The sequence below is a fragment of the Diabrotica undecimpunctata genome, chromosome 8 (genome assembly GCF_040954645.1).
Source record: "Diabrotica undecimpunctata isolate CICGRU chromosome 8, icDiaUnde3, whole genome shotgun sequence".
Taxonomy (NCBI): Eukaryota; Metazoa; Arthropoda; class Insecta; order Coleoptera; family Chrysomelidae; genus Diabrotica; species Diabrotica undecimpunctata.
Window position 1 is genome coordinate 140,677,452 of NC_092810.1, and position 17,843 is coordinate 140,695,294.

The window sequence follows — 17,843 nt, forward strand, 5'->3', positions numbered from 1 at the left end:
ACGGCACATAATGGGAGATGGAGCCATCAAAGAAGACGAATGGATGATGAAGACAGAAAACGATGGCGGTCGAAATGCGAGAAGCAGCGGGGGCTGTAGGAACCAATAATTTTCATAATTTTGACTTTTTAGGAAGCTATTTAGTTTATTAGTAAGCGTTTGTATGTTTGAATTAGAAGACAACTTGATGTTTTTTGGTTTGTTGTTTGTAATATTGTTTTATTTACTTAAGAAGGAAGATATTAGGTGAAATTTGGTATTTATTAGGTACATTAAATATATTAAAAAGTAATGTTAATAGTTGTCTGAAAATTTTTTTGCCTATACCTCGTATATGGCGGAATAAAAATAAAAATCGCGCTATCAATCAACATTGCTGATTATATTAACCTTTGCCTTAGTTCATTTTAAATAAACTGGAAAATCAGTAATCATTGTTATTTAGAAAGATATAGTCTTCTATTTGGAATATTGTTTAACAATAAAGGTAAGGATTACACTATTATTAATATTACATTACATTACACATTATCACTAATATTAAAAAATCAAATTGTTTTGGAAAAATTGTTTACTTAGAATATTTATGTATATTCGTTTAATAATTTGAAATAGTATTTGTTTTATTTTTAAGATATATATTTACGTATATACGTATTTCCCCAAACCAGATAACTTACAATAACAAACACATTACTGATTTTAACAAAGACATGTTGACATTGAACAAAGTTATTGTTAATGAAAAATTATTGAATTTTTTCCATTTTAATGTTTCACCTTTTTTAGTTTATTATGCTATTATTATACGATATTAATTCCTTAGAATACTTTCCTGAACTTACCATTCATCATCCAGCTTGCTGTGTCCCCTGTTGAACATAGGCCTTTCTCAAAGTAACCACTATCTTCAGTTTATTTTTAAATTATCTAGTTCTGCCGACAGAAATTAACAGATGTATTGTATGTGTATATTGGCTGTTAGAGAAATGCTTAGAAATACAGATCCTACAGAAAAAATATGATATATTCAATATGCACAGGAAAATCAAAGAAATGGCAGGAATATATAGAACAACAATGCCCACTGCACTGTTTGATAGATGAAAACATACTATTCAATACGCAAGAAAAACTGGACAGATGGCAGGAATATATATCAGAACTGTTCACTGACAACCAACACATTGAAATATATGACAACGTCAAGAATGGACCAACAATAACAAAATCAGAAGTAAGATCTGCTATAAGTCATCTAAAAAACAACAAAGCGCCAGGACCTGATGGAATATATGCTGAGGTATTGAAATTGATAGAAGATAATCAACTTACATTATGACCGAATTATTTAACCGTATATATGAAACACTTTACCAACTATCTTTATATATGGAACTTTACCAAAAGATTGGTACATGTCCATATTTATACCACTGCCAAAAAAAGCAAATATCAAGAAATGTGAAGAACACCGAATCATTAGCGTCATGAACCACTCACTCAAAATATTCTTAAACATCATCCATGCTCGCATATACAAGAAATTGGAGGAGGGTATTGCTGATGTACAATTTTAATTTCGCAGCGGTCTTGGCACAAGAGAAGCACTTTTTAGCATACAAGTATTGATACAACGAGCAAGAGATGTCAATACAGATGTCTTTGCCTGTTTCATTGGCTTCAAAAAGGCATTTGACAAAGTACAGTATGAGAGGCCCATTGAAACTTTGCGAATCGCAAAAATCGATGACAAGGATATAAGAATAATAGCCAATCTCTATAGGAAACAAGTAGCCAATATTCGAGTATACAATCAATTATCCGATGAAGTCCTAATACAAAGAGGAGTACGACAAGGTTACATACTCTCGCCTTTGCTGTTTAATGCATACTCTGAACATCTATTTCGAGAAGCTTTGGGAGAAACGACTGATGGCGTGATTGTTAACGGTGAAGTAATAAATAAACTAAGATATGCAGACGACACTGTCCTTGTTGCGGATAGTGCTGAAGGATTTGAAAGACTGATAGATCAAGTAGTTAACATCAGTAAAAATATGGAATGAAACTTAATAATAAGAAGACGAAAATTATGATCATAAGCAAAAACCAAGATACAGATGCAAATTTTATGGCAGACAATGAGGTATTGGATAGAACAGAAAAAATAACATACCTAGGATACAACATCACGGACAGTTGGGATCACTCATACGAGATTAAATGTAGGATCGAAAAAGCAAGGAGTGCCTTTCAACAGATGAAGAAAGTTCTCTGCAATTTAACCTTGAACTTACATCTCTTACCAACTTACATGGAGCAGAGGCACGAACACTCACGTCGCATGCTCAGAATATCATACGTATATCATATAACTAACGACGCAGTAATGCAACGTTTACAAAAAGAACCTGAAGTCTTGAAATCCATTAAAGAACGAAAGAAAGTTAGCATACTTCAGACATATAGTGAGAAATGAAAATAAATACAGAATCCTACTATTGATATTAGAAGAGAAAATAGAAGGAAATAGAGGACCAGGACGCCGCCGAATATCCTGGCTTAAGAATTTGAGACAGTGGACAGGCATGACCACCATAGACCTATTTCGAACAGCTGCTAATAAATTACGATGGGTCATTGTGGTAGCCAACATCCACAGAGGATAGGCACTAGCAGAAGAAGAAGATGTGTATATTCTATCCCTAAGTGGGTGGTCATGGCTTAACGGTCCAAATTGGCGAAAGGAATTGACGAAGAAGTATACGGAATTCATGGAATAAATGATGGGAGGTTTTGAATGGCGGACTAATATTCAACTATTTGTTTAACTCGGAATAAGGAGTATGATGTGATTCTTATTTATTGTGTAAGATACGAGAGTGATAAATCTGGCTCAAATTTTATCAATGTCGGTTCGTTTATTTAGGGCTAATGGATGTTAGGGAAAACGGCACATTTCAAGGAGGGATCTGTTATGATAACTTTGTTGTTTGGCCAGTATTTTGACATTTGTACAGTCGATTTGATGTTTAGTTGAGATGACATGTTGTGCAAGGGCACAAGAGGGTTTGAAAATCCTAATGTCTCTTTTATGAGAACTTATGCGACCTTAATGAGAGCGGCTGGTCTGGCCAATTTAGCAGGAGTTGCACTCTACACTGGGTAAATAATAGACAACATTTGTATATTCTAAAGGGGTCGATGGAGTTTTGGTCTTCTAAAACAACTTTCCTACAGTATTGGTGTTTTTAGGGCTATTTTATCGAGTTACTAGCTAAAAATTATTCGCGACTGGACCGGGTTGAACACAAAGACGCTTTTAAGAAAAGCAGCAGATAGAGACGAATTGGAAATGCTTATCTTCTTCTTTACATGCTTAAATCTTAGATCTTAAATGATCTTAGATGCTGCCGCTCAGAACAGTTCCATTGATGTGCATCCGTACCATTCCGTCAAGTTACGCAACCATGAGATTCTTCTCTTGCCCTGGATTTTCCCTTGTATAATTAATTGAAGTATGTTGTATCTTTCATTACACATAACATGCCCCAGGTATTGCAGCTTTCGTGTCTTGATGGTTTCCAATATTTCCATTCTTTTGTTGACTCTTCTCATGACTTCGTTGTTTGTTACATGCTCGGTCCATGACATCTTCAGGATTCTTCTACACACCCATAGTTCCTTAGATGCTTCCAACTTTTTAGTAGTCGACGCGTTAAGTGTCCATGCTTCACTTGTTTCACAATTTCTATTCTTGTTTCTCTGTCTTCGAAAGATATGTCTTGTAGGTTTCCTCTTTCGTCGTCGAAGAGTTCTTCCATATATTCTTCCCATCGTTTTACCTTGTCGTCAGTCGTTATCATATTATTTCCATTTTTATCTAAAAGAGTTGTGTTATGGTTTCTGTTTTGCAGCCCTGCCATTTCTTTAAATTTTTAGGTTGAGTATTTGTTCTGAAAATCTTCTATCTCTTTACATTTTTCCTCATAGTAAGTTTGTTTTGCCTCTCTTTTCATTTTTCTGATTTCATTGTTCATGATTTTGTAATTGTGACTGTCTTTGTTCTTGGCTTATCTTCTTTGGTCCATCCTGCCGAGTATTTCGTCGATCATCCAGTTGTCTCTCTTTCTTATAGGTTCTTTTCATAACTGTTTCCATGGAACGAGGAGGCAGTTTTTTAAAGTTTCCCATTGTTAGTTTATCTCGTAGGTGTTAGTATCTAATTTATCAAAGTTTTCGTATATTTTCTGATTGAGTTTGTTTTTTATGTCAGCTTCATCCAGTTTTCTAACATCTAATTTTGGAGTTTTTTTGGGGTTTTCTAATACGTTTAAGCTTAAGCGTGACATTAATGGTTATAGCTAACCTTCATTAGTGGAGTCGCCATTAAAGAAAAAGAAGATTGCTGTAATGACAAATTTTTTGAAAAATATGTAATGTACTATTGCATCGTTACTCCCAATAGATGTCAATTGTCACTAGATAATTTAATTAATTATTTTTAGGAGGATGTACTTAACCAGCTTCTTCTTTACATGTTTGTGTGCGGTTTTTACCGAAACCTTACTTGTTCCACGAGATCCACCTCCTCCATGGCAAGCAGCACTTATGGCTAGATATATTATCCACAATACAGGTAATTTCAAATGTGAAGAAAGTGTTGAATTAGTTTTTTATGGTTTTGGACAGTTATATATTATGCACAAATACATTTTTATATATAAGGAAATCGTAACTTGGACATTCTATGTATTTGCTGATTATTATTCCAACGGGAACGGGATCTATCCATCTTAATTTATTTTCTTTTTATTTATAAATTAATTAGTGCCATAATAGTGGTTTAGAACTAAATACAACCAAAACTAAATGCATGCTCATCAGCAGAACACAACAACCTCCGATGCAATTGACATTAAACATCCGAAAAATAGAACAAGTCGAGACATACACATACCTTGGAACCACAGCCAACACAAAATGGGACCAGTCAACAGAAATAATATCACGAATTGAAAAAGCGCGAAACGCGTTCAACAATATGAAAAAGTGGTTCACAAGCAAAATCTCATTGGAACTAAAATTAAGACTGGTCAAGTGTTATGTCTTCCCGGTCTTGTTCTATGGAGCAGAGGCATGGACCACAACGGAAGCCACCCTGAAAAAACTAGAATCCTTTGAGATGTGGATATATCGCCGTATTCTTCGGATATCCTGGACAGACCACATCACTAACGTGGAAGTGATGCAGAGAATAGGCAAAAGCAAAGAAATAATCTTCACCGTAAAGAAACGGAAGCTTGAGTACTTCGGACATGTCATGAGGCATACTAAGTACCGGCAGCTACAGTTAATAGTTCAAGGAAGAATCGACAGTAGGAGGGACCGGGAAGAAGACGACACTCATGGATGCATAACCTGCGACAATGGTTCGGACTAACATCGACCGAACTGTTCAGAGGTGCCGTAAACAAAGTCAAAATAGCCTTGTTAATAGCCAACGTCCGAAACGGATAGGGCAAAGGAAGAAGAAGTGCCATAAGTTGATCTCCCTTAATATAGAGTGATAAAACAGCCTTTGCCTTCATCGGAGTACGTTGGCTGGGAGAAGTCTACGGTTTCGACTGTTCCTTGGTGTCTGATGTAAACCAGTGCACTCACGTTTCGTCAACGGTCGCAAAACGATACAGAAACTCCTTTGGATTATGCTTACACAGCGTCAAATACTGCTCTGAAGTGGTCTCATGGTTACAGCTGTTGTCCGAAGTGAGCAAACACTGCACCTATCGCGTCGACAGCTTTCTCATGCGCAAAATTTTATGTAGGATATAATCCACGCAGTCTTTTGAGATGCCTACTGTCTTCGCTATCTCGAGCACGTTCAATGGGCGATCTGCCAAAACGAAATCCTGGATTTTTTTGCGTTGTCTTATGTGGTAGCCCTTTAGACACTTTCACGCCCCTGGACGTGACTTATCAAACTAACGTGCGACCACGTTAAAACTCGTTAAATCAACTTTTGACGGTCACCATCGAAGGAGGAGAGTTACATTGTTCTCTTTGATTTCACTTAAAAAATATTAACACCCTAAAGAACAGACAATTATCTTACTTCTGTCGTAAGATAGATAAGATTCGTAAATAAACCAAAACATGTGAGCCAAACGTACGTGGCTTTTAAGAATTAGAAAATGGGTAATCTTACAATGGACGTTTATATACTTCTCTTGTATTACATTTATGAATTTTACATACATTTATGAATGGGATTTTCCAATTTTTGGAAACAGGTTGTCCAATAATATTAACAGTAAATAAATATTTAAACCGAGTAATCAGAAATAAAAGTGTTTTTATTGCATATAAGTAAATATATCTAAAAAACTGAATAAAAATCTACTTCAGGGCTCTATCGTCTTAATCATTTTGTTTATTCAGTGTTAAATATGTTTTTCATAATTAATTAATAAATGATTTTACCATTGTTTAAATAGCACACGGCCCGGTGTATTCTTTGGGATACGGTAATTTAAGAAATTCCAGCAATAGTGCAGGCGATTTTTCCAAAAGTTCTTCTTCTTAGGGCGCCGTCTCCCTACGGAGGTTGGCAATCATATGGCTATTTTTATTTTTGAACTTGCTGCTCTAAACAAATCAATCGATCTGCATTGATAACAATCACGTAGATTCTTCAACCGTGAGTTCTGCCTTCGGCCAACAGATCTTCCTTGAATCTTTCCCTGTATTATGAGTCTCAAAATTTCATATTTTGGTCCCCTCATCATGTGGCCTAGGTATTCCAGTTTTCTGGTTTGTATAGTGGTGATTAGTTCTATTTCTTTACCAACCTTCTCCAGTACTTCTTTATTTGTAATTCTATTAGTCCATAATATTTTTAATACTCTGCGGTATAATCAGAGTTCGATTAGCCTCGATTCTTTTTAAATTGCATTTTTTTAATGTCTAAGTCTCAGCTCCATAAAACAATATTGAAAATATACAACAGCGAATAGTACGTAGTCTGATCTCCAAATTTAGATTTTTGTACGTTAGGAGTGGTTTCATTCGTATAAATGTTGATCTGGAAATCTCTATTCGCCTGTTTATTTCTGCAGTATGTTTTCACTGATCAAAGTTCCCAAGTACTGATATTTTTCTACTTGTTCTATCACGTTACCATTGATTGTCAATAGGTGATGTATATTTTGTGGCCTTTTTGTAATTAGCGTGTACTTCGTTTTTTTAGCGTTTATAGTAGGTAATTCCCATCTCAGCACTATTCATACTTAAGCTTTCGATAAGATGCTGTAGATCTTCTATACTCGTTGCTATGATCACGGTGTCGTCTGCATACCGTAAGTTGTTAATCAATTTTCCGTTAACGATAACTCCCGCTTTGATATTATTGAGCGTGTTTTGGAAAATTTCTTCACAATATAAGTTAAACAAAAGTGGCGATAAAACACATCCCTGTCTAACTCCTATACAGATCGTTTTCCAAAAGTATTTCTTCTTTATTCAATACTTTCGATTTTTTTGGTTTGTAGCTGATGGATTTTCTTTTAAGGAAAACAATAACTTTTTGATAGCAGCTTATATCTATATTATTTTTAATGTTCAGTGTGGACTTAAGCATCAGTAATTGCTTCAAAGGCTTGATGGCTTTCAAGATATTAGATTTTTCCATTAGATTGCATATCGAATGACTTCTTCATTTATAGTATGTACATTTTTATCATTGCTTCATTTTTGAAATGAATCGTAGACCAATTCATACCTTTTTCTTGACTTTACCGGCAATAATTCAAAAATAGCGGCTTTAGCAGTTTTCCTAATCTCATCTGGAATCATTTCGGCTTCACTTTCATTCCTGATTTCCATTTCATGGAATTGAAAAACAAAAACAGGGAAAACACACAAATCTTAAATGACAAGCGTTGTCATAATAAAATACAAAGTTGATGTTATTGTTGTATTTTTATTATTAATCTAATTTATTGTCTTTATTTATTATTAAAATGTTCTAACACTTAGTTTATTTAATCTTTATTTCCACTTATTCTAATTTATTACAGTCTTCTACACTTATTCTAATTGACTATAAACACAATAATTTATATTAATTTATTTTACAACTTATTCGATACAACAATTTATTTTCGACTAACTGTTCTCAGAAAAGTTCCTTCTTTAAATATAAAGTGCCGTTAGTTCCGGAATTCCCTCGAAGCAGACATGAATTGGCTCGAACATGGGGGAAAACCGGTCGTAGCGGTGTTGACCTGAATTGCCTCGAATGAACAGGAACTCAGACTGGTTTTTTATAGCGGCTCAGAGAAAATACTAGAACAGAAAAGAATAATATATTTAAAGTTTTGTGCGCCATAATATTTATCGTAACATTATTCTTAGCTAGCTACCCAAAATCGTCAAGAAAGTGAAAAAATTAGTCCCGAAAGTAGCTACTTTCGAAAGTTTTATTTTCGGGACGGCTGCAGAAAAAATAATTTATTATTACTTTTATTGGTATATCATAAATTTAAAATTTTTTTACTGTCAAAATCTGAGCTATTCATACTACCAGGATTTATTATGATTGGTTGAATAATAATGTCCCTTTTATTTCTACTTAAACTTTTATATTTAAAAGTGTTCCTAATTGTTTTAGGTTGGGTCTCGATAGCAACAATATCTACGCAGTCGTCAATAAAAGGATATCCGTTTATTAGCTTAAAATCCTTAAGTGATGGACCTGCTACAAATTCAACTGGTAACCCTTACCTCTACATGACTGAAATGGATGTTACAGGCAAGGATATAGAGGTAAAATAATAAATAATTTATGTAACAATTTAGAACAGTATTAAAGATATATTTGAAATGCTAAAACATCACTAAGATTCGGCTTATAGCATTATTCGGCTCATGCAATATTATTACAATATACCTACTTACTTAAGATCCCATTGTATCCCTATATTTCTCCATTGAGAATTTAAAACTTTGTAGATTATTTTTTGAACTAAATCAAGTTAAGAAAGTAACGTTGAGATTACAAAAAATTAAATAACTGTAATTTAAATATATAAATATAAATATATGAAAATAAAATTTAATATTTTTTAGAGCGACAATCGAGTTACGATAATGGCTACACTTGCAGAAACTAACTATTGTGTAACTGATCATTTTGATCCACAAGACCCACGATGTGCCAAGGTACTTATTAGTGGAACTTTACAAAAGGTAATTTGTGTTTGATCTTTAAAAGTCCGTGTCAGACGGTCAAATTTTTGATAACTAGTTTGAGTAAACTGTAATGACGTCATAATTACAGTTTGTTCAAATTTAAAAAATCTACCTGTTACACGATCATTCAAATTTGTTCAAATTGACATATGTCAATGAAATGAATTGTTTTTTTGCTTAGTTATTTTTATTTCATCATCATCAGTGGTGCTACAGCTCTAGTTGAGCCTTGACCTTCCCCAGTCTATTTCGCTAGTCGTTTCTGTTCATCGCCAACCGTTGCCAATTTGCCGCGCCGATTTTCCTTGCGTCCTCGTCCACACCGTCCCTCCATCTCAGTCGTGGTCTGCCTCTACTCCTATTTCCCACTGGAACCGATAATAGAGTTCGTCTGGGTTGGTAATTTTCATTTGCTCTTGACACATGTCCAGCCCATCTAAGCCTACCTATTTTTATGAAGGATATTACATCTCTACCATTTACTATTTTTTTATACTTCTCGTACAATTCGAAATTATATCGCCTTCTCCAAATACCATTCTCAAAGAATGCGCCCATTATTCTTCTTAGTATCTTCCTTTGGAAGACGAGCAGAAGATTTGCGTCTGTTTTGGAGATGGTCCATGTTTCTGACCCATATGTCAGCACTGGTAGGATGAGTGTTCTATATATTATTAGTTTGGTTTTCTGGCTTAAATTTCTGTTTTTTAGCTGCTTGCTTAGTCCAAAATAACATTTGTTTGCTAGCAGTACCCTCCGTTTTACTTCTTCAGATGTGTCATTATCGTTTGTTATGAGAGAACCCAAATATGTAAACTTATTTACTACCTCAAAATTATATTGGTCTATACTGAAGTTTTCTTCGGCGTTTCTAGCTCTATCTCTGTTATTTGGAATAGATGCTAACATTTTGGTTTTTTCCTCGTTTATTTTAAGGCCCATATTTTGTGCGGCTGTCAAGAAGGTGGAAGTCATCTCTTTAAGTCCTCGTGTAGTACGTGCGATCAAATCCAGATCGTCAGCGTAAGCCATAATCTGCGTTGATTTATTAAAGATTGTTCCCCTATTGTGTAACTCGGCATCTCTTATAGTCTTTTCTAACGCTATATTAAAGAGAAGGCACGCCAGCGCGTCTCCCTGCCGTAACCCTGCATATGTTTCAAACGCTTGTGACATATCGCCTTGTATTTGCACTCTGCAGATCACTTTACTCATAGTTGTTTTTACGAGCCTTATTAATTTATGGGGAATGTTAAGTTCATTCATGGCTTCGTATAATTTACCTCTTAGGACGCTATCATACGCTGACTTAAAGTCCACAAAGAGATGGAACGTGTCAATATTAAATTCATTGGTTTTTTCTAAGATTTGACGTAGCACAAAAATCTGGTCAATTGTTGACCTACCTGGCCTAAAACCGCTTTGATACTCACCAAGGATTTCTTCCACGTACGTACTTAAACGGCTGTACAGGGTGTTGGAGAATATTTTGTACATTGTATTCAGAAGAGTTATACCCCTATAATTTTTACATTCCAACAAATCTCCCTTTTTGTGCAGTGGACATATGATTCCAGTGCACCATTCCTCTGGCATTCGTTCTTCTTCCCAGACTTTGACTATTATGTTGTGAATTTGGTGCATAATGCTGTTACCTCCATGTTTGATGAGCTCTGCGGGGATACAATCCACTCCTGGGGACTTGCTATTTTTGAGTCGTGTGATTGCGTCTTTCACTTCAAATATTGAAGGAGGTTCTACGTGAGTGTTATTTCTTGGTTTTTGGGGTGACGCATCATTTTCCACTTCGGTACCAAGTAGTTCTTTGAAGTGCTCAACCCATCTGCTTTGTACTGCGTCAGCGGTATTGACTATATGTCCATTTTTGTCTCTACACATCGTCAGCCGTAGTTTAAATTCTTTTCTTGTCTTATTTAGGATATTATAGAACTTTCTAGTTTCATTTTGCCCCTTTAATGATTGAAGCTCTTGCATAATCTGGTTTTCGAAGGTCCGCGTTTTCCTTCGATGTATGCGTTTTTCCTCCTTCCTAAGATCTTTGTACATTTGCTCCTTATCCCGTGTTCTTCTTTGTTGCATAAGTTTATATGCATAATTTTTTCTTTTAGTGATATCTTCACATTCATCGTCGAACCAACTGTTGCGTGGAGTGGATTCTTCTGGTCCTAGGACGTTGTTTGCCGCTTCCTTAATTGTTCTTCTACATATATCCCATTGCTCGCTAGCTGTTAAATTCTCATCTGTTGTGCTTTCATGTTCAAGGTAATTTTGATACCTTTCTAGTGCACGGAGCTCTTTCAAGAGTTTTAAATTGTAGCGAGTACTTTTCTTGCCCTTTTCTTTTTTTGCATTTGAGATTCTTGCTCTTATTTTTGCGCCTACTAAGAAGTGGTCTGAATCTATATTAGCTCCACGATAAGTACGTACATCCATTAGATTAGAGAAGTGCCTGGTTTCTATTAGGATGTGATCTATTTGATTTTTGGTTGTACCATCAGGCGACGTCCATGTTACTTTATGGATGTTCTTATGGGGGAAGTAGGTACTTCCAACGACCATGCCCTTGGATGCTGCAAATCCTATTATTCTATTTCCATTGTCGTTGGTGACGTCATGAGCACTGCATTTTCCGATGTATGGACTATATATATTTTCTTTCCCTATTTTTGCATTAAGATCTCCAATTATGATCTTGATGTCGTTTCTGGGACATCTATCGTAGATGGTCTCTACTTCCTCATAGAATTGATCTTTGACATCCTCCTCTTTGTCTTCGGTTGGGGCATGTACATTGATGAGACTGATGTTAAAAAACTTACCTCTTACTCTTAGGTAACATATTCTTAGGTAATAACTATATATAGTTATTTTTATTTACGATTCAAATTTTTCTTATCCACAATGAAAATAAAAAGGCTGAAATAATTATAATAATGTAGATTATTCACATTATATAAACAGCTTCTTTCTCGATATAAATCAATTATGTAGAAACTTGTTCCAGACTCCAAAATATTTTAAACTTAATTTTTTTTATTTTATAATATATAATTATATAATTAAGATAGAAAGACAAATGAATCGGTGTAAACAAAAAGAGACACAAATATTCAAGTTTTGTCGACTTAGAACTTTTTTTTACATTTAGAAAATGATACAAAAAAACACATTTTGTTTAAAAAAAAATATATTTAACCTAAAAAAATACGATTTTAAGTAAAAATTTTAAATACAAATAGTCAGTAATTTTTTGAATGCTTCAGAATGCCATGTGTCTTCCTATTGGATGTCATTTTCTTCTTCTCCAGAATTGGGATTATCAGTTGTTGGTCACTCCATTAATTCGTAATAAAAATGTCTGACACTATCCGCTATTTAGGGAACAGCTTACCAATATCTTGGAGCTTCAGTTTTTTAAGTTGTACTTTATCGGATGGATAACAAAGTATTGTGGGGAATTCAATTGATTGATTGCTGACTTGAGAAAGTTTATAGGTGTGTTCCGATAACCCATCAATAAAAGATCTACAAACAATCACACCTTGAGCTGTTCCATAAGTTAAATACATTAAGAAACTTATGCCAAAAGATATCTTATCCTTAGCAGGAACACTTTTTCTTCTTATTTCCTAAGAAATGCACGTCTTTTATAGTAGGTTGGCCACCAATGTTGAAAATCTAGTATATTTTCTGTGCTAACTTCTGTCACTATAAAGTAATGATAATTTCGGTTATTTGGTGTAAGGTGTATACCCTATCATGTCTTTTTAGTTTTCTCTTGATGATTGAAAAATCTTTATCACAAGGAAGGTAAGAGTGTCATCTGATGGGATAATACTGCTCAATTAGGTTGAACCGACCACTGTCGATAAGGACTAAAAACACTATGTTTAATGTATGGTTCTTATTTTGACCTCCACAGTTATCCGAATAAATGTGGACTTCCAGTAAACTGAAGAGGAACAAACTTCATCTGGACATTTTCTGGTGGTCCCTTCGTGGTATAGATAAATATGAGACTTACTGCTTTTTACATCATGAATGCAAAACACATTCACTGTTAGTTGCCTCAAATATAAGGTTTACTGTACTGGAATCATGGGCAATGGAATATTTTGCATAATCAAAAGCTATTGCTAGCACATGGGGTTCTTTCGCTTTTGTTTCTTGGTTATTTTCTCTTTTTAATTTATTGTAGAATTTTTTTGATCTACGCTTGTGAATTATGAATTCAGCAGCAATTATCAATATGAGCTACCAAGTCATTTATTCATATATTAGTAAAAAGGTAATTACTTAACACTACAACATATAAATGTAAAATAAACCAATGAGCTGTAGTAAGACAAAAAAGGCTTTATATTTAAGTATATATTATTTTTTAGATTAATAAATCATCTCCGGAATATGAGTTCGGAAAAGAGGCTTTATTTCAAAAACATCCCTCTATGAGAAAATGGCCGACAGGTAAGACATTTATCAAATGTATTTTTCATTTGTTATATTATTTCAATTAGTGTCAATAAATCTAAAATAAATAAATTAACCAGGAGATACAACATCCCATAAATATCCAAAATAACACTAAACGGAGCAAATTTAGAGTTAAATGATCATTACAAGTTTTTCGGACTAATCGTCGATAATGAACTCACCTGGCGTCATCATATCAATAAAATAAAAGGCAACTACTTAAGCAGAATGAATCTGTTAAAAAAATTGTCCCACCATCAATAGGGTGCCGATGAAAGTGTACTACTCAAAATATACCGAACTTTAATATGATTCAAACTAGACTATGGTTCTATAAAATCCATTAGGCTTTCACGGCTATCGTCTAACTTGTTAAAATGTTTGTTCGGGCTGTTAGGTCGTTGTCTTCTGAGATTATTTCTCGACGTTTCGCCAACACTAGAGGTTGGCATCTTCCGGAGATGTCTGCTTCGCTTGTAAGTTGAAACTGACGCCGTGTTGTACTACGGAGGCCATATTTATATTTTCTACTCGTCACCCCAATACTGGTTTCGGCGTGAGGGAGCGTGTCGTCATTCGTAGCTTTTGTATGTAGGTGTAGGTTCGTGTAAGTGTATCGAAATACACTTTATGTCCTAAGTAACCTTCCTTTCGATTTACTAATACATCTAGGAAAGTTAGTTGTTGATCTTTCTCTGTTTCCATGTAAATTGAATATTTGGATGTAGTGTGTTTATATAAGACAGGAAATCGTTAAGTTTTTCTACTCCGCGAAATCACAAAAGTGTCATCGACGTATCTAAACCATACCCTTGGCTTGTATGCTGACTTCATTACCCTGTTCTCTAGATGTTCCATGAAAAGGTTGGCTACGAACGGGCTTAGTGGGCTTCCCATTGCTACTCCATCTACCTGTTCATAAATCTGGTCTTTCCATGAAAAGTAGGTGGTAGTGCGGCAAGTACGGTATAATTTCACCATATCCTTGGAAACTAGTCCCTCAATTAAATTTAGAACGTCTTCTAGGGGAAATCTTGTAAATAGGGAAATAACATCAAAGCTAACATGAATGTCATGTTCCTGTAAAGTTATTCCTTTGATCTTCTGGATGAAATGGGCGGAGTCTTTTACAAAGACATCGTTTTTTCCTACGTGTGATTGTAAAATATTGGCCAGATATTTAGCAAGGCTGTAAGACGGAGACCCTATGGAGCTCACAATAGGGCGTAGAGGTACATTGTCTTTGTGTATTTTCGGTAAGCCATACAAGCGTGGTGGGACTGCTTCGCTGTTGTATATTCTTGGCTTTATATCCTCTGTTATGGACGAAGTTTTTTTAAGTCTATTGATTTTCCATAGGATGACTGCTGTGGGATCTTTTTTAAGTCTTTTATATACCGCAGATCTAGAAGATTTTATATTTTCGTTTTGTAGTCGGCTGTCTTCATTACGACGGTGGCGTTTCACTTGTCTGCTGGTAAAATTACAACATCTTTGTCTGCGTTTAACGATTTTATGGCACGGATTTCTTGGTGACTCAGGATATTTTTCGGTATTTTAGCTTTGATTGGTAAGTTGCGAATCGCAGACTCGATATTAGCGATGATATCTTCTTTGGGTATAACTTTGGGTGCAATCGCAAAATTTCCCCCTTTAGCTAGCAATGTATGGCTCCGTAGTAAACCGCGGCGTCAGTTTCAGGTTACAAGCGAAGCCGTAACATCTTCAGAAGATGCCAACACCTAGTGTTGACGAAACGTTGAGGACTAATCTTATAAGACAACGGAATAACAGCCCGAACAAACAGTTTAACAAGTTGTGGTTCTATAGTTTTTGCGTCCCCATATGATCATTTAGTACAATCGTTAAACTGTATTCACAACGCAGCTCTCCAAATATGCTTAGGCGCATTTCGATCCAACCCCACTGAAAGTCTTTATTGTGAATCTCATGAACTCCCACTCTATTTCGCAGCAACTACTCCTGTTTTATGCCAGTAAAATTTCATCGATCCGACAAACCCAGCATTTATTCTTGGCCAATATCACACAGACCAATATCTGGACTCTTAAACTCGCCCAAATGTATCGTTTCAATTCCACAGATCCTACAACCCTTGTGCTAAGACAAAAACTTATCTCAAACACTTGCATCTATAAAATCAGAAACCCATCCATGGTCCAGAACAGCTTCTTATATAAACACTTCCCTCTGTAAATTAAATAAGCAACAAACACGTATCATTTTTCGACTAGCTTTCAAGGATTTTGTGAATACGTCCCATTATGGTAAGGCGCTTTATGTCGATGCACCCCAAAATATAGATGGAGTTGGCTGTTGGTCTTGAATTTCCTTTTGACAGTCATCAAAGTATAGCTCTGTGCACCGATTCCTTGTACGCAATTCATTCGTTAGAAAATATTTTTAATCAACATCACAAAAAATACATACTAGAATTGTTCCATCTCCACACTTCATAGCAATTTATATGTATCAAGTCAGCTTGTCATTTGAAATTTGGACTGCCCGATCAAACAGTCGATAAATCATTGCTAAGAACTAACCTACGTTGCCGAAGATGACGCATATAAAAAATATGGTAATTATGTTGAATCGTATTGTCGTTTAAATGCTGCAGGCAAATTATGACTGTGTTATTTTGCAAGATACATACACCACCGTTCCATAAATTGAATTTCTTGCATTTTTCAAAACACCCTTATCCTAAAGGACTTCACATTTTTAACTAAACCCGGGATGACAGATGCAATTTTTTGTAGGTACGATTAGATTAGGCACGCTCAGCTCAGGATGCCCTAAAAATGAAAACACCCGCTTACAGCTGCACTGAGTAACGAACGTTACCATTTAAATGGATAATGCTTAATCCTAAAAATAATGTACTCTAGTAATTCTTAAGTTCTTGTCATTAATTACATTTTTATGTTACAGATCACCAATTTTATGTAGCGAAAGTTTCTCCGCAAAAAATCGAAGTTTTGGATTATTTTGGAGGCCTAAAATTTGTCACAGTGGATGATTACTTCAGTGCCAATATAACTGATCTTATCAATTTTACAACTTATCATTCAATTTAGATAGACCTTTCTCTAGAGTATCTGTAATTCAAATAGAAAATTTCTAAAATATCATATTTTTAGTCTTTGTAGACTAATATATTTGTAAACCTTGTAAACTATGCTTATAAATAAAACTATATATTCATAGTTGCTATATTTTTATAACTTGATAATCTTATGGACCGTGGAAGTGTGACGTCACAACTGTCAATTACTTTCCAAACAAAAGTTGAAATGTCCAATCTCAAGACTTTTTAATTTCTATAAAGTTAACATTTTGCTTCCTCTGCTGCTTTTTCTTTTAAGTATAGTGTTTTTAAGATAATACCATCATAATTCAGTGTTCTATTTCTATGAAATATAGTTTAAAAGTTTAAATTAAAGACATTCTAACCTTACTTTATTGATACATGCATTTTATTCTATTTTTATAAAACAACATGCTTTATTGTTTACACAACCTTGTAAAATTGTTGTAGTAACTATTAGAATACTTAGATATTGCAAAAAGCGGAAAGATTCTGTAAAAAAAATGAAAAAATAACGAAAAATACAAATTATCCACACTAAACAAGGTTTGTTTGGAAAGTGAAACTGACATATGTCAATAAAATCTACGTCATCACTTCCACGGTCCATTATAGGTAACTGACTTGAAGTTATCTACGAAATAAAAGAAACTTGGAAAAATCAAAAACAAAAAAGATACATTGCTACCTAATAAGGTAGAGGCCAGTACCTGACACTCTAAGACCAGAAAGATGCATTTTCTGATATTACAACGTTAATTTTACTCAGATTTTTTGTTCTCTTAAGCAAAATGTATGATTAAGTTTATTACTAATTGTACATGTAAAAGGAGATTTGATTTAAATAAATCCTGCCTAAAAAAATTTTGTCCCCAATACCTGCTGGCATTACAAATTTTGCAGAATCCAAAAAAATACCCAACACCTACCTGGCATATCAAAAAAGGTATTTAAATAAAAAAAACCAACTTGGTACTAGTTTAAT

At 34.6% G+C, this 17,843-nt stretch overlaps 1 protein-coding gene across 1 annotated transcript; it reads left to right on the forward strand.

Annotated features, from left to right (window-relative positions):
• Positions 1-384: 384 nt before the first annotated feature.
• LOC140448120 (protein CREG1-like) lies at positions 385-16,976 on the forward strand. Its single transcript, XM_072541197.1, has 6 exons — positions 385-487; positions 4,512-4,642; positions 8,675-8,829; positions 9,133-9,252; positions 13,662-13,743; positions 16,702-16,976. Exons 2-6 carry the CDS (start codon positions 4,516-4,518, stop codon positions 16,845-16,847), a joined length of 630 nt encoding a protein of 209 aa, XP_072397298.1. The 5' UTR covers positions 385-487; positions 4,512-4,515; the 3' UTR covers positions 16,848-16,976.
• The last annotated feature ends 867 nt before the right edge of the window (positions 16,977-17,843 follow it).

Excerpts from the sequence above, each read along its gene's own strand:
- LOC140448120 (XM_072541197.1), top strand. The coding sequence starts at position 4,516 with ATGTACTTAACCAGCTTCTTCTTTACATGTTTGTGTGCGGTTTTTACC. Across the intron at positions 8,830-9,132 it reads TTACAGGCAAGGATATAGAG|AGCGACAATCGAGTTACGAT; the intron begins GTAAAATAATAA and ends AATATTTTTTAG. Across the intron at positions 13,744-16,701 it reads TATGAGAAAATGGCCGACAG|ATCACCAATTTTATGTAGCG; the intron begins GTAAGACATTTA and ends TTTATGTTACAG.